This window comes from Piliocolobus tephrosceles, chromosome 1 (assembly GCF_002776525.5).
Source record: "Piliocolobus tephrosceles isolate RC106 chromosome 1, ASM277652v3, whole genome shotgun sequence".
NCBI lineage: Eukaryota > Metazoa > Chordata > Mammalia > Primates > Cercopithecidae > Piliocolobus > Piliocolobus tephrosceles.
This window is the reverse complement of record NC_045434.1, coordinates 53108666-53135503: the sequence shown is the minus strand read 5'-3', so window position 1 is coordinate 53135503 and position 26838 is coordinate 53108666. Positions and strand designations below refer to the sequence as shown.

The 26838-nt window shown below is 34.3% G+C and overlaps 1 protein-coding gene across 3 annotated transcripts in view; it reads left to right on the top strand.

The window, feature by feature from the left end:
• Positions 1-26838, top strand: part of KCNT2 (potassium sodium-activated channel subfamily T member 2) — a 281008-nt gene that overhangs the window by 110168 nt on the left and 144002 nt on the right. For all 3 annotated transcript variants that reach the window (XM_031934298.1, XM_031934293.1, XM_031934287.1), the window contains exon 13: positions 14761-14869. In XM_031934298.1, coding sequence (XP_031790158.1) covers positions 14761-14869 — 109 coding nt within the window. The remainder of the gene's footprint in view (positions 1-14760; positions 14870-26838) is intronic.

The window sequence follows — 26838 nt, the reverse complement described above, 5'->3', positions numbered from 1 at the left end:
TATCTGTTTTCAAAGTGGTTTACTTACATGGCTCCCAAGTTGGTGCTGGCTGTTGGTAGGAGATCTTGGTTTCTTACATGTGGACCTTTCCTCTGGGCTGTTCGAACCTCCGCATGATGTGGCAGCTGGCTTTTCCCAGGGCAGATGATTCAAGAGAGAGCAAGGCAAAGCCACAATGCCTTTTATGGCATAGCCTTAGATGTCAAACATTGTTATTCTGCAATACCCTAATGGTTATGTGGTTCAGTCCTATTCTGCTGTGTAGGAGGGAACAGCACAGGCATGAATACCAGCATGTAAGAGTTATTTGGGGCAATCCTGGAGGCTGGCTACCACAGACAGATTATATTATTAGTACAATTTTACAGATGAGGAAACAGATCCAAATATATATATATGCCGAAATGGTGCCATACTAAATGGTTGAGACAGGACTTGAATCCACATTCTCTGTCTCCAGAAATGTATGCTTTTAACAGACATGTGGTATTGCCTTTAATTCTTCATTTTAATTTTCAATCTTTATTACACAGAGTTGTACATTCTTGTGTTTTTTGTCTAATTTTTGCATTTGTATATAAAATTTATTCCAGTGACCTTATTTTCTGTGTGACTATTTTTCCATGAGTTATAGGGATTTTTTATATTCTGAAATTAGTAGCAATTTGGTTTTTTATATTCAGTCATGTGCTGCATAACAACGTCTCAGTCAACAATATACTGCATATACAGTGGTGGTTCCGTAGATTGTAGTACCATACCTTTTTCTATGTTTAAACATGTTTAGTTACACAAATGCTCACCATTGTGTCACAATTGCCTACAGTATTCAGTACATTAATGTGCTGTACAGGTCAAAAATAGTGTGTGGATAGTACGTGATTGGAATGTCAAAGTCATTTTATTTTTGGAATCTGCTGATGTGAATATAGTATTGAAGAATTGCGTGGGCTGTTTTGGGGTGGTTGAAGTTGGTGATGTTGAAGAAGGGCAATTCAGAGTAGGTAAGGACCCCAACAAGATAAAGCATTTGGCTTAAGTGTCTCATAAAATAAAGCTCATTTTGCATTAAGAATTCCTTTTAAAGTGCATATTCCTCTTGGTGAAATTGAAATTTCAATCTTTTTAATATGTTACTTTATTCAGATTATTAGGTGAATATCTAGTTGATAGTAGCATCGACCTATTTGTCTGTCTGAATGTTTTTCAATCTCTTATTCTGTAAGAATAGACATTTTGGAGGAAGAGGGAATGAAGATTAGGTTGTTATGGGAGACTTCCAAAAGATAACCAGTGGCCAAAAAGTGGGTTCTAAATGCCTAATTCGAGGGATGATTTAATTAATGAATGAATTTATTTTTTTACTGTTTTGTCCAGAGTAATGATGTTTGCCAAAAAACTGTTGTAACATATTGTTTTGTCTTTTCTTTTTTTTTTTTTTTTTTTTTTTTTTGAGATGGAGTCTCACTCTGTCACCCAGGCTGCAGGCTAGAGTGTGGTGGCACCATCTCAGCTCACTGCAACTTCTGCCTCCCAGGTTCAAGAGATTCTTCTGCCTCAGCCTCCCGAGTAGCTGGGATTACAGGCATGAACCACCATGCCCAGCTAATTTTTTATTTTTATTTTTAGTAGAGATGGACTTTCACCATGATGGCCAAGCTGGTTTCGAACTCCTGACCTCAAGTGATCTGCCCACCTTGGCCTCCCAAAGTGCTAGGATTTCAGGCGTGAGATTATACGTTACAATCATAAATTTGGCTGTGGGTTGTTGTTTGTCTGGGAGGATCAGGCAAACTTTAGCATCTTTCCTCATTGGTAAGGGAGGAGTATGGGTGGGCTCACACAAATGCATATTTCTATGTATTATTTATTGTTATTAAACAAAACTTTACTTGTTATGGGGTTATGTAACTGACTGTATGCTTTCCTGAGTCACTTCAATTGAAGTTAACAGCTTTAGTTTCTTACTGCTTTATTGTGGTATATTTGATAAATAAAACTGCATAAATTCAAGGTGTACAATGTGTTGATATACATATGTATTATGAACTTATTTACACAATCAAGTGAGTTAGCACATCCATCACCTCACATAGTTCCCTTTTTAATGTGTGTGGTTAGAGTATTAAAAGTCTACTTTCAGCACATTTCAAGTATAAAATACAGTATTGTTAACTACATAAGAATTACAGCTTTTTGTGATTGATAAAAATAACTGTGCATTTTTATCTAATTTGATACCAAGTATAGCTGGCCAAAGACTTAACATACTTACAGGCGAGGGATTCAGACTCATGCCTTGTGACTCCAAATTCAATGATTCTTTAAATCAAGCACAGGGCAACACTGAATACATTTTCCTGCTTTATGTTGCATTTCTTCAAGTTCTGGGATTACATTTTAGTCTTCATAGAAAGCTTTATTCAAAAGTTTCATTTTTGATTTAATGACAAGAATTTCCTGAGAGTTACAGTAAAAATGATATATAATAGAAAATATACTTGGACCCTGTCATCACTCCCAATGATTCCTGTCTTATTTATACTATTCAGCCCATAAAGTACTCAAATTCAATCTTCTTTCCATTTTGCTTATTCAATCACCCAGTGCTATAAACACTCTCCTTCCACCTCATCAAGTCTTCTAATGCAGTGCTATTCAAAGTGTGGTCCAAAGACCAGTTTCATTCCTCATACTTTTATCAAGCTACAACATGATTAATACAGCAATTGAGAGCAGCATTTTAGAAATTTTGCTAGGGATTTGACATTACCACGACATCCAAATGCATAATTAGTGGACTGTCTCTTTGGAAAGCATACAGACTACTAAGCATATAGACTAGTTTGGGCTTTCTCAAAATCATAGGTTAATCACATATGGCATGAGCTGCCCGTGTGCTTGCAATGGGTTACAACCCATTCTTTCTTTTTATTTTACAATTAAAAAGAAAAAGAAAACTGGCCCTTCATCACAAATAGTTTGAGAGCCATCATTCCATCACATCATCAGTCTAGTCTTCCTGTGCCTCAGTTTTCTTTCTTCTCTTTTTTTCTCTTTAAGGAGCCTGAACTCTGTAGTCTGCCATTTCATTCAGTCAGCCTCATGTCAGTGTTCTGACTTCCTTTGTTTTTCATTTTTTTCCCCATAGCTTTTGATCAAAAATAAACACACATGCAAACAAACAAAATTCCATGTACATTGATCCTTTTTTTTACTCCTTGATTGGCACTCCTGGAAAAACAATAACACCCAGTGGGTCAGATTTGTGTTATCATAAACTCATGTTCAGGCAGTTCAAAGCGGCCCTTAACGTTGTGGTTTTTCGTTTTTTTCTTTTAATCAAACTGTTCTCTTGCTCTTGTAATTACTATTTCAGATCTATCTCATTTCCTAATACACAGAGATATGGGAAGCCAATACATGAAAATTTCCTTGAATTTTGCAACTTATTTTCCAAATGTTAATTTATGTTCATTTATTGCTTCCTGCTTTTTCCTATTATAATTGAAGGATTTCCTTTCCATGTATTTGCTGAGTGCCCCATTACCTCATACCCTATCAGCAACATCAGCAATATTTTTCCTTCCTTAATCTTCAGATTTCTTTCTTTGTTAATATATTTCTATAAACATTTCCGTTTCTTCCTACCCCTCCAATTTTATTTTTAAGAAATTCTGCATGCTTTCTTTGCCTTTCAAACAACTTTTCTTAATTATCCTTAAAATATTTGGTTAAACAGACCGGGAGCAGTAGCTTACATCTGTAATCCTAGCACTTTGGGAGGCCGAAGTGGACAGATCACGAGGGCAGGAGATCGAGACCATCTTGGCTAACACAGTGAAACCCTGTCTCTACTAAAAAAAAAAAAAAAAAAAAAAATAGCCCGGTGTGGTGGCGGGCACCTGTAGTCCCAGCTACTCAGGAGGCTGAGGCAGGAGAATGGCGTGAACCCGGGAGGCAGAGCTTGCAGTGAGCTGAGATCGCGCCACTGCACTCCAGCCTGGGCGACAGAGTGACACTCCGTCTCAAAAAAACAAACAAAAAAAATTGGTTAAACATCATTTCCTAAAGTGATGCTTTTTTCATTCCCTCAAAGCAGGCAAAGTATCCTTATATCCTCTTAACACATATGCATTTATTTTCTTTTTATCATTTATTGCAGTATTTATTTGCTACTAATAAATCTTCCAGAGATCTTCCAAAATATTTTTGAATCAGTCACTCAAATGATTTCAGTTCAGCTACAATATTGTGTTTTGTGGTTGAAAAGGAATGAAACTGATCTCAAGGGCAAACTTGCCTACATTCCCTCAAACTTCACTATTACACAATAGTTGTTTGGGGAGCTCAGTGGTTGTATTTTCTCAGTCACCAGTTCAGTGTAATATGCAAAAAATGGTTTCTAGAGAAGAAAACACTGCTACATTATGTTACCTATTTTAAGTGCCGGTTAATCAATTTTAGAGTTGTATAGCTTTTGTAGAGTTCTTTGTAGATAGTTTGAATTTAATAAGTAATAAATTTAGTCAAGTTAGTTCACTGTTCTGAGTATCTGATTGCTTATCTGAAAACTACTTTACACAATATGTATCATAAAACTTTTGTGAGGTTGAATTATATATATATATATATATATATATATATATATATATATATATATATCACTTAGCATGAAAGCAGAAATATTATTTGGTATTATTATTTTATTACTAAAAAGAATCTTCAGTAAGTATCTTTTATACTATTAGAAGCTGATAAAGAATACTCTTGGTTAGAACCTAAACAAATTGAAATTCTAAGGAAAATAATTTTTCAAAAATTATTAAGACTGCTGTGTATTTGTGAAAGGTATAAAAGAAAAGGAGGTTAATGAAATTAAAACTGTTTTGCACTAGATGGAGGAAATTTGACCCCCCTTTTGAGCATTTGATAGCTTGAAACATCAAAAAAGATTATATTTATTGTACTAAAATAAGTATTGAAGCAATTGGAAAAACAAACATGCTTTTTACTTGTATTATTGAAATGAAATAAATCTGTTTTACAGAGAATTGCAAATCTCAAATTGGGTTAGATTCTATGCATTTAATAAGCATTCTTATATTTAGATCTGATGAAAGTAAGTGACTTTTAAAGATTTACTTAAATCTATTCTTAGCCATTTAATGGTTGAATGCCTCACAATCTTTGAATTGGTAAAGTTTCTGACGTGTTCATATGCACACGCACACACACACACACACACACACACGAGTGGTTATTTTATTGATTAAAGTAACAGGATCAAAATAAAACTCACTTGATTGCAAGATATTATCTATTCTCGTATAAGAAAAAGATACATTTTTTTGTAGCAATAAACCCACTCTTGCTTGTAAACAGAATCTAATAAGCAAAGGATATGGCAAAGATTTTATAATGCAATTTAATCAGTTGGTCTATTTAATAAACTTTTTCCCCATAAAATAAAAATGACTAACATTTAGATTTTAAAATTCACCCTGGTTCATTTTTTCTGTTTAAAAGCCATTTTCCAAAGGATATTTGATTTCCGTAAATTAAAACCCAGCACTAGATTGGTTTACTGCACTTTCCACTATTTACTGTTTTCCAAAGAGCTGTTACCTAGCAACTGCATGGAAGAGGTTTCTAGTACTTTAAATCATACAAGAGCTCAGAATATAAGGTGATGTAGACTTTTAAGAAAATATTTTGACTTGTTTTAAAGTAATTATCAATTTTATTTTTCATAAGGTAAAAGGGACTTGAAGACAATTTTGATTCTTATCTATCCATAAATTTGTATACCAATTGTAATTTTTTATTTTAGAAGCTTTTAAACTGAAAATGACAGAAATTAGAATAACAAAGAAGAAATCAATGATCTCACATAATACTACTATTTTGAAAGTCATATGCTTCTAAAACTCTTTCCCACCTGTTGAGGTAGTTTCTATTGACAGTTTGATGCTTATCTTTACACATTATTTTCTGTGTATATCCAGAAACACATACAGGCATACACATGAGCATTCTTGCAAAATTCAGCATTTTTACAAAAGTGAGACCATGTTTTAATTGCATAACAATGGAATTATTCTATATTGTTTTGCCACTAACATTTAAAAAATATACTGTTGGCATTTGTTTCAAGATAGTTTACTGAAATCGTCTTTTTATTTTAAAAACACGGGATTGTGATGATCCATAATATTGGTTTAGAATTCTGATTAGCCTTTTTTTTTTTTTTTTTTTTTTTCCTGAGATGGAGTCTTGCTCTGTCGCCCAGGCTGGAGTGCAGTGGCACGATCTCGGCTCACTGCAAGCTCCACCCCCCAGATTCACACCATTCTCTTGCTTCAGCCTCCCAAGTAGCTGCGACTATGGGCGCCCACCACCATGCCCAGCTAATTTTATTTTTGTATTTTTAGTAGAGATGGAGTTTCACCACGTTAGGCAAGATGATCTCGAACTCCTGACCTTGTGATCTGCCTGCCTCAACCTCCCAAAGTGCTGGGATCACAGGTGTGAGCCACCACGCCTGGCCCTGACTAGCATTTTATACTCATTTTCTATTTCTTTCCTCAGATAATTCTATGAGGTAAACACTACTGTAATTCACATTTTAGATATAAGGCCAATTAGGCCTAGGGATTAAGAAATTTGCCCATGGCCTGGCACACTCACTGGTGATACCACTTGATCACTTGATCTCATGTGCTTATGTCTTATCAAGCGATAGTGAAGAAAGATCTAAGTCAGAATAAACAGAAAGCTTTAATGGATGAGAAGAAAATACAAGATAAGATGCATATATGTATATCTTGTATTTTATTCTCTCTCTCCATATATACAGAGAGGGAGAGAGAACGTCTCACTCTGTTACCCAGGCTGGAGTGTAGTGACACGATCTTGGCTCACTGTAGCCACTACCTCCCAAGTTCAAGCAATTCTCCTGCCTCAGCCTCCCGAGTAGCTGGTATTACAGGCATGGACCACCACCCCTAGCTAATTTTTTGTATTTTTGATAGAGACTGGGTTTTGCCATGTTGGCCAGATTGGTCTCAAACTTCTGACCTCAAATGATGTGCCCCCCTCAAGCTCCCAAAGTTCTGGGATTTCAGGCATGAACCACCACGCCCTGCCACATACAATTTTTGAATAGGAAACACTTTCTTCAACAAAGGAGGGGAATTAGAAGCTAGAAGGAATAAAATGACAGATTTATATTTGATAAAGAGGTATCTTTCTTTGTATAATCAAAGCTGTGCCTTTGTCACATATGCTGTCTCACCAACAAGAAGAAAACAGGTTAGGAAAAGTAGTTTTGTATGCAAAAAGTAATCCAGAGTCTGTACATTTCTGCACGTTGTCCCATCAGACAAACCCTGGTAATGTGGCCATATCTATCTAAAAGGGAAAATGAGATATGTAACTTCTACCAGAGCAGCCATAAATCCAGGTAAAATATAGAAGTGGGGTGAGGGGAAATAAGGTCTCTATTACTAAAAAAGAAAGAGTAAATGAATACTGGGGGAGACAGTAATTTTAGCCCTGGTTCAAGTCTTTAGGCACCCAAGTAACCATACATAACATTATATACATATAATGTTGTTTATATATTATATATATAATGTTGTTTATATATTATATATAAATTTATTATATTATATATTAAATTATATATATTGCTGTTATATATGTTAATTACATATATAATGTTGTTTATCTATATAAACAACATTATACATAATGTTGTACATGGTTACTTGGGTGCCTAAAGGCTTGAACCATGGCTAAAACTACTCTCTCCCCCAGTATCCACTTTCTCTTTCTTTCTTTTTAGAATGGCATTTATATAGCACCACTAAAACATGGAGTATTTGACGTAGGGAATAAATAAGAAAACACTCATCCATTCTCTACGACAAATAATTCAAGTTTCATCAAATGCCATATGCAGCTCAAAGTTCAGGATATCTGGACAATGCAGAGTCAGATCTAGATGTGGCTCCTAATAATCTAGCAATATACACATTAATAAATTTTCTAGGTGTTCCCAAGACCATTACTCCATATAGATACACAATAGTAGAGGAAGAAAGCTGTAATAAAATAATAGTTTTTGGAAAACAGATGAAGAAAATGCACAGTAGTCATTAGTCCATAGCATGTCCTGTGGCATGTGAATTGAGAAACCTCCAAAGAAACATGTAAAGTTCCTTAATAAAACCTTGATTTTGCTCTTTAGAGAGTAATTCTTTTGTCCATTCATACGCATGGCTCGCTATTCTCTGTGGTCACTCTTGAAGTTGAAATTCCAGTGGATTTCTTCTAGGCCTCTCTGTGTGTCAGTAACTGTGTTCAAAGTTCTTTTCTAAGAACTTTGTTAAACCCGACTTACTGAATTTTGTTGCCCTGTCCACATCGCCATCTTTCTTGTAATGGTGGATATCTTGTTATTATCTGAAACAAGTATGAATGTGAAGTTAGCACTGCACTTGAATCTGATTTTGTCACATGTCTGTCTTTATTGGTCTGGCTGGGAAGTCTAAATTAGAGGCCTCTGATAAAGGCTCTGAAAGGGAATGTCATCATCTCCTGCTATTTAGGATACAGTTCACTTTTTCAATTCTGCAAGTATCCATTTTTATACATTTTTAAAAATTTTGATCACAAGAAAACAATGTACTACTTAAGAGAGTTCTATTCCCTTCTCTTTCTGCTTGCAAAGTGATCAGTTCTTACCTCATATCAGCTCTCTATGTATTGCTGACTAAAATCAGCAAGGTGCTGTGAACAAACATTAGTATACTTGCCCTTTTCAACCACCTCTTCTAAACATTTCTCTATTGATAGGTGGTTTTGGGTTACAAAGGGGAAAATGGGTAGTAGGGGAAAATAGCAGTTACTGTTACTGATATATTTCTACATTATGCATTTCTATATTATCTAAATTTTATGACTTTGTCTTCTATTTTTAACTAGAAAATTATTTGATAAAAATTGGCAGTTTATGACTTGAAATTCTCCCCCCCCACACACACACCAAAAAAATATGTATCTGATAAACTGAAAATGTGCTCGATCACCCAACTCACTGTCACTCTCTCCAACACTGCTTGGTCATACTATCTGATGACGTTTATGCCCATGAAAATGATTCTTTCGATGTTCTAGACTAATGTTTTGGTAATTTCCATTCTTTCAGTGTTATTGCTCAGCTCATTCTAGCTCAGCAAAAATTTCTAGGGTCATAACTTAGATCATATCATTACCAGTAAACGTGACTCCTCTGTCATCTCTAATCCTAGTGTCTCCTTCTCTGACCACCACATCCTATCTTTGTAGTTCACTCCCTATAATGAAGAACTTCAACGATCTTTTGACCATACAAGACTTACAATTCATTGTCCTTACCAAATCTTCACTGCCATTTACACCCAGAGGTCTTGTCTTCCTTTCTTAGCCTGCTTGAATGTCATGGTACATTATTAATGACCTACATTTTCAATTCACCATCAATGACTTGACCCTCTACATTAGTTGGACTTGTTTGTCAAAAGCCAGCCTTAAGTCTCACTCTCTATCTTCTTGGTGTAAACTTCCATGCATTTTAAATGTAGCTAAAGGAAACAAAATAAACAAGCAAAAGGCAACCTGCAACCTCTAAACTCCAAGCTCCTCCTTAATCATCATTTCCACTTATTTCACTAAAAAAAAAAAAAAAAAAAAATCATAGGAAGAAAAACAAAACTTTTATAAACTTCCACCAACAAATCTACCCACCAACCTGCATTTATACCAATATGTTCTGCCGTCTCTCCTCTTATTTCAGATAAAAACATTTAGCACTAATATGACTGAGAAGCGGCACGGAAAAGGTGTTAGTATGATTACCCAAATTCTGACTCTCTATGAATCATATTTTAAGGATATATATACACATATATACACACATATACACATATATGTGTATATATATATGCACACATATATACATGTATGTGTATATATGCATATATATGCACGTGTATGTGTCTGTGTGTGTGTGTATATATCTTTTATGTTTTAGAATTTACAAAAAGCCTCTAAACCATTTGGCAGATCTAACAACACTGTTCAACAGAACTATTTGTAATAATGCAAATGTCTATGTATGAACTATCCCATTCTGTAGCTAGTACACAAGTGTCATTGAGCCATTAGGATGTGACCAGTATGATAGAGGAATTGAAATTTTATTTGTATTTACTTTTAATTTATTTAAATTTAAAGAACCACATATGACTGGTGTCTACTGTATTGGATAGCATAGTTTAGAAGGGTAGAAGGGTAATAAGTTGTTGAAGTCAAAAAAGTTGCAAATTTAAAATTTTATTTGAGAATCACATAATTACAATTCAGGGCATACACACAGGCTGGAGTGGTCTTTGGTATGTCTGAAAAATAAATAGAAGGTTGGGGGCCTTATTTTTTAAATAAATGTTCTATATTATTTTGAAAGAATGGTCATTGGCACTGAAGAAGCTTTTGGAAGCTGGCAATCTTTGGTGAGTAAAGGTGGTAGGTAAAATTAGTTTCAGAATCATGGCAGCTATTATCTTAGGGTTACATCAGGCTGTTTTAGCAGTTGTGCTTGTGACAGTTTAATTCTTGGAACTGGTGTTAATGTGCCCTGACTGCTTTTTCCCCTTGGCCTCTCAACTCTGAATTTGTTACCGGACCAAAGGGTTCATATGCCCACAATACACTAACATACCAATACGCTGAGACAAGAGGGTTAGCAGCAAAGAACGAGTTTAATGATTACAGTAGACCCAAGCAAGGAGACAGGAGATCCTCAAATTCATCTCCCTGAGGAGATAGAGTTTTTAAGGAGATGGTGGAGGTCAGGGGGATATTGGGATCACTGACTGGATGGAGTAAGAGGCATGAAATAATCAGAATGTGGATACAGTCTTCTTTGGTGAGTCAGCTCTTCTTGGGGTCATAAAGAGTAGCTAGCATCAATGGGGATCCTTCAGACCAGCTGATGTCAGCAGTTTCACTAGTACGCAGAACCTTAAAGAATATCTCAAATGGAAAAGTTAATGTCTTACAATGCTTAAGTTGTAATCTCCAGAGCACTTAAGGGATGCTATAGCCTTACGACAGTGTTTATGTGGTTTGTGGGCAATAGGGAAACACCTACGAGGAAGTGGGTCAGAAAGTAAGCTGACCTAATGATTCATGTTGAATGGTGCTGCAAGCTTGTTTTATTTTCATTTCTCCTCCTTCTTTCTTTTTAAATTAGTTTTATAAAATGCATAGGGATGGTTTTATTTTAGTTGGATGTGTCAAGAGTAACCCAATTTACGTAATCAAATCTTATAAGGTGGAATGCTGAAGAGCTGGAAAACATGAAAACCAATTAGGAAGTTGTTAGCCTAGAGGAAAGAACACCAGAGTTTGAATAACAGTTCCCAATTCCTTAGCTGTAATTCTAAAACAAGGAATCTCTGAAACATGAAAATATTTGTATTCTTGGTGGTAAAACACGAAATTATCTGAAATTATTTGGTGGTAGTTCCTACACTGAACTGCCATGAAGCTATTTAACCCTTTATTTTTTCTACTTAGTATAAATATTCACACATTTAGCTGTAGAAACAATGATATTTTTAGGAATAGGTTGTTCCTTGGATATGTTATATAGTGTCTGGTAGATGAAACATATTGCCTTTCTAAAATCTGAATATTTTTTAATTCTGAAATTTGATATCTCAGTCACAAGAATTATGGATGTATTAGAAACCTGTAGTAAGCAGTGAGAATGACAATGGGGAAAAAAGAGAGAGAGGGGAATTTGATTGTATAATCCATAAACTTTGGCTATTATAATGTATTGGGAAATGAGGGGCAATTAGTATGAAGGAATGTTTTCAGTATTTTAATTCAGGCTAAGGATTAGTGGTTAGTTCTAAAAAATGTCCCAAGAGGAAGGATGGATTTGAACCTGAGAGGACAAGTCTAGATATACAAGCAGTTCTATTTTGCAGATCGCATTTTAACTCTCTGTGATACATGCAAACAAATATTATTATCCAGTTGAATAGTCTATCACATCTTTTCCTTGCATTTTCCATTCATAGAAATTAAATAGCTTTTTTAATGAAAAGAGTACTGAATTTACATTTTGTCTAACAAAGGCTTTCATGATAATTATATATTAACTTATTTATATAAAAAAATGGTTATTTTCTCTGATCCAATACTCTCTTTTTATAATAAATATTTTGCAACACTTCCTAAACTATTTTTAAGTGAAATTCAGAGTAAGTATAACTATCTATACACATAAAGTATAAAAAAATTAGTATAATATTCTAAATCTAATATGAAAGAAAAAATGGAAATAATAATAAAAAGCATGTTTTTTAAATATGTAAACACTCAGGCATGAATACACAAGAAGATATTGGAAAAAAAAGACACTTTTACCAATGACAAGGTGCTAGCTTTTGACTGATATATAACATATATTAATTTTTATTAATGAGTCACGTACAATGCTAAATGTAATAAAGTAAATTTTCTCTTAATTTACACCACGGTGCATCCCTAGATAATTCAGCGTACAATGGAACAGTGCACACATACTTTGTGTTTATGTGTAAAATTGCCACCTTTTTACACATAAAATTGATGGTTCTACATATATTTTTTGTTGAAAGGGCTGATGGACACTGTAAAACTTTCACCAAATGTAGAAAAAAGACACATGCAAACACAAAAATGACTACCTGAAATTTAGGAGTCTTTTGCTTCCTTCTAATTTTCTCTAATTAGTACGTTTTTTGAAACGTTAGCCAGTGCATCAAAATATTCCCACAGCTATTGTCCTCCAAACTCAGATGCACACATTTATTGAAGAAAAGGGAGGAGACCAATTTTTTTTTTTTTTTACTTTTTCAACTATTGAAGGAAAATACAATGAGATATTTTCAAAGTATCACACATCCATCACATTTTCTCACATTTTCCTACTGAAAGAAATATGGTTTGTGCACTATAGTAAGGAAAAGTTAATAACTACATATGCTACATTGCATATATGGTAATCATACCTTCCAAATTTTCTGTTACAGTTTGAAATTTTAAAAATTCTGTGTTATAATAAATGTACATATTTTTCTCAGATCATCTGTTCTAATTTTTTATTTGAAATTTATGGGTCCTCTATGTATTGATATCATATGATTCTACAGTAATAACATTCCGGGTTTAGCAGTTTTGTCACTCCGTTTTCACACATTGGGCATGCACACTCAAAATTATTTTGAGATAATATTGAAATGATAGTTTAAAGACACTGTTCTTTTGCAAATCTTATGTACACTTCTCTGGATTCAAAATTGTATCTAGAATCTGCTTGCAGATTCTTTCCTGTAAAGCAATAAATAATCTGGTTATGTATTTTAAAAACATTTTAAGTTAATTATAATATATTACAAGTGGGTGTGGAGAGAGAGATTATTAGTAGAAACGTGATATTTTTAGAATAAGTCCTGATATATATTCATAGTATGTATTTTCTTCCATAAAATGTGAAAGAGAAACAATAAAAAAGTCATATGCTTTCTCATGAACTAAACCATATTATAAAAATAGGACAGAACTAAGGTCAGTGTTTGTCCAGTGCATTTGCTAAACCATTTCCCTCGTCACCTTTTCATCTTTCTTCATAAATTGTATGGTGTTACGTGTTCATTTTATAGATCTGGCTCACTGAAAAATTTGATCTTCTATTTCTTAATTTTGTTAAAACTGCTATTTTTCTGCCTGAGAATATTTATTTTCTTAGAACTTTAAACCTTCTCTTTATTTTTAATACCAGCTATACTTTTTTATTTGGGAAAACAGGTTTTTGCTATTTCCAAAAGAAACACTATTTACTCACTTTTTAAAAACGCAACTTCTGTAGAAAATAGAATATCTGGCATCTGGACCCTCATTCCTGCATAACAATGCTTGGCCTGAGTAGCGTCATTCTCTTTAGATGTGGCCTGCACCTTCTCATTTCTAACACTATTACTTTTATGTGATTGAATTTCAGCAGCCATTTATTATGTTTTCTGGCTGGACCCTATCATCTTTTGAGTGTATGACTTTTAGGTATTTGGAGTTAAAGTACAATTTCAAGTTCAATTTATTTTAGCAAATTCTATTGCTTGATATTACAGTTATTTTCATAGTATCAAATCTATTTCTTCTATGCTAGGCACATATTATCTGCTAAATCTTTTAATCATTACTTTCTAAAATTTATGCTGTTATTATAAATTTGATATATCAAATACTCTTCTAAATCAGTACTGTTGTGTTTTATACCATAGAATGATCAGAACAAAATGAGACTTTATAAAGTGTTTGATATATTTTAGACCACACCTCAAACCCACCTGCTAGGCATAGGAAGATTAAACATTTTACCAAAAGTTGCCAATTTTGTTAAGACAGGGTTAAGCATTTTAGCAAAGGTTGCTAAATTTGTTGAGATAGGAGTGACCCCCACGCCAGTCACTTAACTCATACTCCAGTGCTCTCTCTTAGGAGATGTATTTCCTGGGAATAAAATTGCACTTGTAAAAACATCTCTAAAACAAGTATGTTTATATTGAGACTTTTGCCATTTTATTCATTTTGTTTTATTTTCTATATTTTATTACTCTCCAAAGGTAAATTATTCTAATTTACCTATTTTATTTCAAACAGATCATGTTGTTTGTGAAGAAGAGTTTAAATACGCCATGTTAGCTTTAAACTGTATATGCCCAGCAACATCTACACTTATTACACTACTGGTTCATACCTCTAGAGGGCAGTAAGTATATTTTTTCTTTAAGATAACCTTTTAAATTATATAAAAAACAATAAGAGCAGTTACGTGATTTAGAAATATAGAAGGCCAACGTATACAGCTAGATATGTACCTGTATTTGAATTTGCGTGAGTTATCTTTATCTGATAGATGAATATAGACATATTAAGGAATCCAAGACATAGAAAATTGACAGTGGTTTGCTGTCTTTTCTCAGTAGTCTTGAGATCGTTTGTTGCAATTTATTAATAAATTCTAAGCGCCTGCATTATTTGTTAGGCCTAGGATTAGGACATGATTTTTATCTTAAAGATGAATACTTATGCAGCAAATGAAACATTTAATTAAAGGATTCTGACAGTTATTAGTATAAGAACTTAAAGTCAATTTTTTCTGTTCCTGAGGTAAGTTTTACCTGAAAGCTTAATGTACACAATTGATGTCAAAATGGCAATTTTATAATAGAATAATAACAAAGTAGTTGTATAAAATTAGCTAATGCAGTATAAATCACTTTTTATATGCATTTCAAGGTTGGAGAAAGTTATACCATTAGAACCTTTTTTGTTCTTGTTTATTTTGATAGAGTTTTATGAAACACAGAAGTTGCTTTTGACTAAGATGATCAAAGAAAATATAACTAGTGAACATAGTCATTGCTGTTAAAGAGACAAATGTACTTCATTTCATACCTTGCCATATATCTAATCTTATATTTCAGACAAAATGTTGATTTTCTAAGTAAATTCCACTTATGCTAGTGGTTATGATTACTCATATTAAATATTAAGTAAGTGAATTGATAATTGTTTAAGTTTCAAATCAAATAAATCCAGAAAAGGAAAATTCTTTATTGAGACTTATTTATAGGTGGATAAGTTGTTAATTTAAAAGTAGTAAATGCTCAGTGGTATTCTAAATTAGATTTTACTGTCTTATTTCTAATTGCCTAATTGGGATGGTAAGATTTTTTTAGGAGCAATTTTCTCAAAGTTGTGAATACGAATATTTTTATTCTGTACACTAACAAGCCTTTAATCGGTGCAATAGGAAGGATATAACAGGATTAGGAATGACATTTATTTTCTTTGCAGAAAGGACCTGTCTTTTTGACGCAATTAAAGAAAGTGCTAAAAATTATTTTAACACCAATTAAGTGAACATTCATAGAATTCATCAAGTGTCTTCATTATTTTTCCGTAACATCTTTGTACAGACTCATACAACTATAATGATGACTATCTAGGCAACTTCATTGTTGTATAAATGAATGATAAAATAAGTTCCATAAACACTATATAACACAGCTCATTACTCATGACTGAAGTTAAATTGCCTTGTGCATCTCCTAGTAAATATTATTTATTGACAAGCAGTATTGCCTGGTGAAAAAGAATTATACTTCACGTAAGTTAAAAAAGGATTTTAGTGATCCTTAGAATAAGACTTTTCCCAATGTACTCTAATGAATTTTACCTCATTAAAAAAAGAAAGCAATGTTGTTGAAAACATTGTTATATAATTAAGAATTTCCTTTAAATAAGAGTGACTTGCAAAATTATTTCACAACTGTATCACAGTAAATGTTATCATCCACCATAATAACTTTTTATAGCAGATTTACTGAAATAAAGTTTACATACTATACAATTCACCCATTTAAAGTGTACAGTTCAGTATGTTAAAAGTATATTCATAGAACTATCCAACCGTCACCACCAAATGATTTCAGAACCCCATAAAGAAATTATCTACCCTTTATCATCACCCTGCATTTCCCCCCTGCTAATTCTTGCAGTCCTAGGCAACCACAATCTACTTCTGTTTTTATAGATTTACTGCAGCCTCCACAGTAGCTGGGACTATAGTCATGCACCACCATGCACGGGCTTTTCTTTTCTTTTTTTTTTTTTTTTTAGACACGGGGTTTTGCCATGTTGCCCAGCCTAGTCTCAAACTCCTGGACTCAAGTGATCCATCTGCCTTGGCCTTCCAAAGTGCTGGGATTACAGACCTGAGCCATTATGCTCAGCTGAAATCATTTTAGTATATTTTGTATTACAGTAAAGAAATGAACATAAATAATGTTAAATCATTTGGTTTTGCTTTAGATTCAGGGGATATGTGTGCATGTTGGTTACTTGGGTACGTTGCCTAATGGTAGAGACTGGGCTTCTAGTGTGCTGGTCACCCAACTATTGAACATTGTACATAATGTTTTTCAAGGTTTATTCATATTGTAATATGCATCAGCACTTTATTCCTTTTTACAACTGAATAATATTCCTTTGCATGGATATATCACTATTTTCCCACTCATCAGTTGGAGGGCATTTGGGTTGCTTCTAACATTTTCACAATGCTGCTATTAACATTTGTGAAAGGCTTTTGTGTGACATAGGCTTTCATTTTCCTGGTCTATATCTAGGAGTAGAATTGCTGGGTCATATGGTCACTCTGTTTAGCTTCTTTAGGAACTGTCAGAATATTTTTCCAATGGCACTTCGATTATCATCATCAATGTATCAGGATGCTACTTTATTTACATCATCAGCAATATTCGTAATTATCCGCCTTTTTTTTTTTTTTTTTTTTTTTTTACCATAACCATCCTAGTGGGTATGCAGTGGTCTCTCCAGCAACTTAGGCAGTACTCTAATACAATTCCCAAAGCTGATTAAAACTCTTATGATATAGTATTTTCTTTTTATATTTTTTATTATGTTAATTCGAGTTCTAGCTGATCTGTCAGTCATAAAATAACTTATATGACTTCAGATAACTGTGTTCTTTATATTTTTAGAGAGTTAATTCTGTATTTTAATGCTTCTCAATTTTTTCCTCATTTTTTCACACCTGTGCTCACTTTATTTACATTTGTGTGTTCAGTGCTCGTGGCAGTGGCATGTCTTGTTGTTGATTAAATTAGCATTTTGATTTATTTGGCAATCTTGTCAAAAATAAGTTTATTCTCAATGAACATAAATTTGTTCTTTAGAAAAAAATTACCTTTGAACATGGACCATAATGATTTCCATAAGGAGATGCTGGATTATCAGTCCAGTTTGTTAACATTCAACTGGCCCATCCTAATGACATTTCATCTTTACCAGAATTTCAAAAATTTGGCAATTCATTTTCTTTCTCTTTCAATTTGTTTTCATGAGAATATTTAATTAGTCCCATCCATGAGGTAATCTTTTTCACCTCAGTAATATTCGAGGGGTAAGAAAAAGAGAGAATTGATAAGAAAAATACTACTTAGTTAGAATTTACAGAAGTTTGCCACTGATTAGATATGAGTGTAGAAAAGAGAGAGGGGGAAAAAAAGAAAATCTCCTCACTTATTGACACTGGACAGTAGAAAATAATGACGTACATAGTTGGCAGAAAGAAGAGTGGTTTGTTATTGGATGTATTTGCTTTCCAATGAAGACACAATGTGGTAGGAATTGCTGCACACTCGGTTCCTGAGGCGGTGGATCGTGCCAGTCAGGCTCACAAAGGTGAAGGAGGAAGTAGTAGGGATTTGGGAGAAATGACAACCTGAGACTATTTTCTAGGAATTTATTATTTCTAGGAAATAGAGTGAAGAAAAGGAAAGCAAACATAGTATAGCGTAATAAAATAAAACTGAGGTAGGATTTCTAGAAGGAACTGGATTGTTAACAATATAGATGATTCCAGATTAAGACTGAGCAAGCTTTTTGGAAGCTGTTCTCTGAGGACTTCTGAAAAAACAATTTCAACAATGGGGATTTTCTTATTGTGCAAAAGTATGAACAAATTAAGGGATGATAAGAAGTGAAGTGTGGTTGGAGATTGCTACTTCATTAGGTTTGCTCGTTAATCGAAGAAAGAAACATAATGAAAGCCCTATTGCACAGAAATGTTAAGGAAAGTTTTTTCTATGTACACAAGTATTTATCTATTTTTGTTTGCTTTTAATGTTTAAATTTTAAGTACCACTAAAGAAAAAGAGATTGAAAACGCAATGAGGGAGTAAAGAATGGGCTCCAGAGACTGGAATGTTTCTTCCTGATAAAGGAAAAATAATTTATTCCTTAGGAAGTAATGGGGGAGGCAAGCAGTGATTTACACTAACTTTATTTCTGTATAATAAGGAATACTGCATTAGTTAAAAATGTGTTCTGCCTCATGTGATGTAATATCTCACTGAAAGTAGGAGTGGTGTTTAGTTTACACCTTAAAAACTATAGGTTCAGCATCCAGAGCAGGCTATCTGACTCAGTGATGACGTCATCAGACCACTTTGTTCTTTCTATTTTCTTATTCCAACAGATTTACCCTATAGTCTTTACCCTTCAGGATTCTCTCATTGTAATCATAAAATGCATTCTCTGCTTCAGGCTAGTCTTCTAGGTAGGAAGATAGAAGAATGACAAAGGGGCAGATTACTGCCAGCTGAGGCTATATTGAAGGCTTTCCATGAGTCCCACTCATTGCCTTTTAACATATAATTGGTCTAAGCCCTGTCACATGTTTCCAGACATATCTCCAGCATCCTGAAATATTAAGTAATTTAGATTTATAGCATTTTAATAGAGAAAGGCAAGAGGAGAGTGGTTTATAAAACATTTTGGAGTAGTCAATACAGTTTCTGTCATTTTGTCACAGATTTGTGATTATCATTAAAAATTATACATGGCAGAGAAACTATGCTTTCTTATTTTGCATAAAGAATATAAATATATTTCACATATTCAAATGTGGGTTTGATTCTAGTTGTATCTGTTAGTTATGTAAATAGTTACAAATTATAAAATCTATATACATCTACACATGTATTTACATACAAATACATACATACATTTATTTAGAATTGGAAGTTATTTTTTAAAAATCATTAGGTTAAATATCATAGGAATGAAATGGTAAATCAGAGGATCTTAGAAGGGAATATATTGAATCATACAAACAACCGAGATCATCTAAGTTTTACATGTGAAGTGCCACGAAGGTCATTGACAGTCATTAAAGAGAGAGCTCAAATCTGGTGATGCAATCATTCTACTGAAATAAACATTACGTATACCTATGGTACAGTTACTACATGATTATTTTTTATAGATATTTACCTGAATTTTAATGTTTCCTGTCAAAAACCAAAACCAGTCATATTATTATTTTTATAAAATGTATTATACAGAAATTTATCTCATTAAAGCTGCAGCTAAAATTATAATCTTCAGGAATCAGAAATCCTAATCACAAACAAAATTCTTTCTGTTTTGTAGTAGGCATGCTGCAACCTCAGGAAGGAAATGTGGCATAGAGGAAAGAACACTGGTTTTGGCAGACAGAAATGGTTGACTCATTAACTGCCAAACCCAATTAACATTGAACCAACTTGCTCCATTGAATTTTCAGTCATATTATATGGAAAGTTGAGATAATTTTTATCTAATCCATTTACTTATTCACTTATTTAGTAATTAGTCATTGAATATTTACTGTGTGATAGAACGATTTCAGGTGTTCTTTAAAAACTAACGGAAAAATCTCTGCTCTTGGGGAGCTTTTATTCCAATCAGAGAGACAAAATAAACAATAATAAACAAGTAAAATACAAACATTTCTGCCAGAAATAGTGCTATGGAGAAAGATTAAGTAGGGAAGGGCAACAAAGAGCACAAGGAGGTAGCAATGGGTTCAGTTTAAATGATACAGTCATTATATGACTTCATCAAGGAGTTGATATTTAATCAATGACCTGAGCAAATTAAAGTAATAACTATGCACATATCTGAGATAAGAGTTTTCCAGGCAAAAGGGAAAGCAGTGACTCTGAGATGCAAGCACATCTGATGACTTGAGGAACAGTAAGAAGACAAGCATAAGCCGGGCGTGGTGGCTCATGCCTGTAACTCCAACACTTTGGGAGGCCAAAGCAGGCAGATCACGTGGTTTCGGGAGTTTGAGATTAGCCTGATCAACATGGACAAACCCCATCTCCACTAAAAATACAAGATTAGCCAGGCATGGTGGTGCACGCTTGTAATCCCAGCTAATCAGGAGGCTGAGGCAGGAGAATCGCTTGAACTCGGGAGGCAGAGTTTGTAGAGAGCCGAGATGGCCCCATTGGACTCCAGCCTGGGCAAAAAGAGCAAAACTCTGTCTCAAAAATGAATAAATAAATAAATAAATAAGACAATAAAGAAGATATGCATAAATAGAGCAGAGTGAAGGAAGAGAAAGGTAGTAAAAGTTGAGATCTGAAAATAAAGCATGGGTCAGGGTCATGTAGCATCTCCTAGGCCATTATAAGAATGTTGATGAACATACAAATTTGGCTGTCATGAGCATATAAACACCGTTTAAAGCCTTGAAACTGGATGAAGTCAACTCACAGGATTACTTTGAAAATTATGTAGCTACGCCCAGCCATAGCAATGGCATTGGCTTTGTTAATCTGTATCAGTCAGAATCTATAAAAGTAAAAGTCAGTCTTTTAATTTGGTATCAATATTGGCAGTTTGAGAGAGACAGGAGAAGACAAAACAGGATACTGAGATAGACATGCTGCATTTGTGATGGAGTAGAAAAAAAGTCCCACACCTTGCATGTTTGTGTTTTATATCTAAATCAGAATATTCCTAGGCCTATACCAAAACATCACAGTTTCATGACTATAAAAGAATAAATGTTCATAATTTTATTTAGATTTTTTTTGAACAATGACATTAATGAACAAGAGTAGATATTAGAATGCAAGAACAGCGATGGCGTGCTTTTAACCATGACCAATCTTTTGATTCACTGTCTTAAATATTACAGAAATTAGAATTAAATGTATTTTGAGAAAAAAAGTGATTTAAATACCATTTAAATACTGAACCTTTTTATTTTCAAGTGATACATTATTCAATCATAGATTTTTATAGAGGAAAGCCACCATGAGTTACAGGAAGTATAACATTCTTTTGTCTGCTTAAAAGGTGTGTGTTTTTAGTGACCATTTGAAAGTGTATGTGGAGGAAATGAACTGTATAAAGAATTGAAGAGGCCTTAAATAAGAAAAATGCATTTGAAAATAAAGCAGAAGACGTAAATATTAAAAATATAGATATCAGAGAAAATCATCGTTAACTTCTATAAGTTTAAGCAAATAATAGTTGCTATTAGATTAAAATACTGACAACATATTATGACAAGGATATTTTGAAATAACGTTATTTTGATTTATGAGACCAAAGAAAGAGAAGGTTTCAAATATTAATCAATTGGTATATGATACGAATGTATATTTGAAGTACTTTGAATGGATGAAAATATTTAACAATGCCAATGCTATATTTTATAAATACATCAAAAGTAAGGGGAAGCTAATTTGCTTTTACATTGCTGCAGAATTATTTTTAAAAAGTGGCGGTATTGTAAATATGCTCCTCAGAGGGTTATTTCATAAGAAGTTCTTCATTAACTTACTGGGAAAGTATGTTATTTTCACAAACAAGTTCAAACAGCAGATCTAGATATTGCCACAATGCTCCTTGTGAAATGAAAATTCTCATAAACATTAGCTGTCAAGTTTACCTGTTGTGTTCAAAGTAATTGGTGTCTTTAAAAATAGAAAAGAAAAACAGAATACCTGATTTACATTTTTTTCTTAGCTTTCAATATTTCATTATGCCTGTATTCAATTGCTAAGTTTGAAATTATAGAAAGATGGTTTTGTTCAGTTTTCTATCATGAGCATTTAAGCTTAAGGGAATTTTAGGATTCCTCAAGTAACTATTTCAACAGAGACTGCTTAATAATTTTGCAAAATCTGCAGCCACAGTGGAAACACATTAAGCCAAAATGCAATGTAATTAATTTGTGTGTATGCTGTATAAAAACTTATTCTGTAATTTCATATGGCTGCCAAATTTGTGTTCCAAGGCAAAATTAATGTTTTTGGATGGGCGTTAATACTTTTCCTGAAAAATAAAATTACATATTCAAGGGAGTTCGGAAATACTAGGTTAAACATATTTTTAATGACATTTTAAAAACCTTTCAATTTGAACCAAATTTTTTTTCTTTTTTTTTTCTTTTTCTTTTTTTTTTTGAGACGGAGTGTCACTCTGTCACCCAGGCTGGAGTGCAGTGGTGCAATCTTGGCTCACTGCAAGCTCTACTTCCCGGTTCATGCCATTCTCCTACCTCAGTCTCCCGAGTAGCTGGGACCACAGGCACCCGCCGCCACACTTGGCTAATTTTTTGGATTTTTAGTAGAGACGGTGTTTCACTGTGTTAGCCAGGATGGTCTCAATCTCCTGAACTGGTGATCCGCCCGCCTTGGCCTCCCAAAGTGCTGGGATTACAGGCTTGAGCCACCACGCATGGCCTAATTTGAACCAATTTTAAACTTACACAAAAGTTGGAAAACCAGCAGAGTTGACACATACCCTTCCCAAACATAAACTTCCCTTAACAATTACCTTTTATAATCATACTGCAGTTATCAAAAGAAGGGGTTAACATTGGTACAATACCATTGACTAAATGATAGGCCTTATTTGAGTTTTATTTTTTTCATTAATGTCTATTTTCTGTTCCAGAACTCTAAGATCCTGCATTGCCTTTAGTTGTTATTTCTCCTTAACCTCCTCCAATTTGTAACACTTCTTGTGGAAGAGATTGGAATCAATATAAACTCATGATTTTCTATGTATATAAACAAAAAAGATAGATACAGAAATACAGATGTGCCTCCCATGTATGTCTGCTAGTATATATACTTACAATTCCTTACTGGGTCTCCGAGACAGAATAGAGGCAATGACATCTCAGTAGCAATGAGCAAACATGTCTTAGTAAATTTGTGATACTATAGAAGAATACCTGAGACTGGGTAATTTATAAAGACAGATTTATTTTCTTGGGAAGTCCAAAATTCAGGACTGGAGTCTTGTGAGGGCCTTCCTACTGTGTCATCCCATGGCAGAAGGAGGAAGGGCAAGAGAGTATATGTAAAAGGGAGCTAATGGGGAGGATGAACTCGTGTTTATAACAAACCCATTCTCCAGCCATAGGATGTTAATCCGTTCTATGAGACAGAGTCCTATGAACTAATAAGGCCTTATTAGACCCCACTTCCCAACACTGTTGTGTTGGACATTAAGTTTCCAACACACGAACTTTAGGGAACATATTCAAATCCTAGCAGCACTTAAGGCTCAGCTCTTGATTGGTAAACATCATCCTCCAATATAAATATCCAGGGCTCCTTGGAGTATTGGTTGATTCCAGGAATGGGGCAGGGAAAATACAAGATAAGCCTGAAAAATGTTGTCGTGGCAGAAAGTAAGGAATTGCTCAGAATATGGGGACTGGTCAAAAGAAACAACATGAAAGAGGTCCTAATGGGCTAAGGTGGAATCTTTGGGCAACAAAATAAAGAATGATATTAGATTTTAGCCCATAAAATAAAATAAATATCCAGTAGTCCATTCTAATATAAATAAGTAAATAGGGGATAAGGCATAGCTCTTTCTTACTAAAGAATTCTGATTAATAAATGTAGAAGGAAAGAGAAAAATATGAAGTCACCATTAGGCAAACACTACAGTAATAATTGTGATCCTCAATGAGTACTAATATTAGAGGTGAAAGTTTGAGGAGAACTAGTATAATTGTGTGCTTTTGACACGTCTCCCTAAGATAGTTAATAACTATGAAGGGAAAATTTGTAACTTTATCATGGAGAAACCTGGGAGACACCATCTTAATTTAACCAAGGGATCAAGTAAGCATAATCAATAAAGATGTTTTCATGTTGCCTTTCATATGATACACTAAGAAATTACTTTGGTATTCCTGGCAACATTTTCTAATCATGTGAAAACATCAAAACACATCCATATTGAGAGCATCTTACAAAATAACCTCCTGAATCTCTTTAAAATTTCAAGTCTTTAACAAAGAAAGACTGAGGAATTAAAAATTTATTTTAAAACCTTTAGTCAGCTTAACTTGAGGGGTTTTAAATATTTGGAGATAGTATTTTGACTAGAGGACTTTCCCCTGCAAAACCTTTATAAAAATATGTACTTGGAAGAAAAGAAAGGCCAGCAAATGCCAAATAAAGCAATGCTTTGCTCTGTCTTACTGCCTTGAACTCAAATTCAAAGCAGAACTCTCAAGGATCTGAACTACACCAGACAGAAGCCTTCAATGTTTCTCTGACCATTAGGCTAATGAACTCAGATGAAAATTAGCCATGAGATCTTCCTTGTCTGTTATACTCCAGCATCCAGAATCTCCAAACACTGTGATAAGGGAAAATAAAAAAATCCATTGTCATTTACCATCACCAGAAAAGAAGGACTGAGAAAGACCACAAGACAGGAGGAAAGCAAGGAAGGAGGCAGAGATAGGAAGATAGGAAGACTTTGTTTCCCTTGAATCCTGAGCTCCTCACAGAGGCCCCAGCGAATCAGCTGTCATGTGAAAGGAGGAGAAAGTTTCTTAAAAGTAATAGGATTACAATTACCACAATGACTGCAAAAAAAGGTTGGGGTAGCATGCTCAAATGAACTATTTTTAGTTCCCTTGGAAGTTTCACACTCAAAAACTGTGACAGAGAACTATATAACTATATTTTGCAACCTGGCAAATCTAGTTCAGTCACCCTCCTCCTTAGGGTAAAGAATAAAGTAGCAGTGAGGATGAGAGGCATTTTGATTTCCTTTTAGAGTGAAACACACACACATACACACACACACACAGTTTAAAGTCTTAATGTGTTTGATTGCTATAAATTTGCTAATTATTAGTTGGCATATAAAACTTGAACTTTATTTGATATAACTTTCTTAAAACTGAGCCTCTATTTTCATTAATAGATTAAAGTATGTTTTTGAGTGGTTTCAGTCAGATTTGAAGGTATTAACAGACTTGTTTTCCAAACCCCACTTCTCCTTCCCACTCCTACTACCCCACACCACCAGCTACCTGGTGATTTTCTGACTGCAACAAGGTAGGGAAACGCCCTTTATCAATGGGTGTGTAATAGGTCCATGACTCATTCTGGTCTCATAAACTTCTCAGGTAGACAGTGTAGCTACTCATTATCTAGCTGCTGACAACAGCTAATGTCATCTTCTGGCAAGCTTCCTGGTGAGCCATAAGTCTCATGCCTACTTCTTGTTTTGAGGACACACATCTGCCTTACTTACTACTTCACAGAGCTTTTTAATGAATGGGCTCCTGGGATCCAACTGCTTCTCAGTCATCTCTGATTGGTTGTCTAGTTGCATCATTCTGGTGTCTCCTTAGGCTTCCTCAAGTAACCTTTGGGGCATATCCATTACCTCATCAATGGATGTATGAGAAAGATATATATATATAAAGCCACTATCTATGGCAAACTCTTATCTTCCTGTGTGTATGTGTGTGTCTGTGTTTGTATGTGTGTGTGTGTGTGTGTGTGTGTATGTGTGTGGTGGGGGGGGTGGGATGCTTGTGGTGACTCTTATCTGGCAAACTCAACCAATTCTCTTAACCTACTTCATGCCCCTGCATATCCCCTTCATAGGCTGCTGTTCAGCTAACTATGTCCTGAGAAAAAATGTGGAACTTTCTGCTGCGTAGATTTTCAAACATGGAAAGGCCTTTTTCTTATTTCTATCCTGTATCCTTCCCTTTCTTTCCTCTGTAGGATATGAATTTCTCTTCATCAGGGTACTACATAATGGTTAATACTTGCTCTTCTAAAACTCTCCCACCTTGCACTATTCTGCTCTAACTTACATGGATCTTCGTGGCCATAGTATTAGTTTGCTAGTTCTGCCATAGAAAACTACCACAGACTGGGTGGCTTAAACAACAGAAGTTTATTTTTTCACTGTTCTGGAGGCTAGTAGTCCTAGATCAATGTTTGGTTTCTCCCGAGTCCTCTCTCCTTGGCTTGCAGATGGCTGTATTTTCACTGTGTCCTCACATGGGGTTTCCTCTGTTGCGCC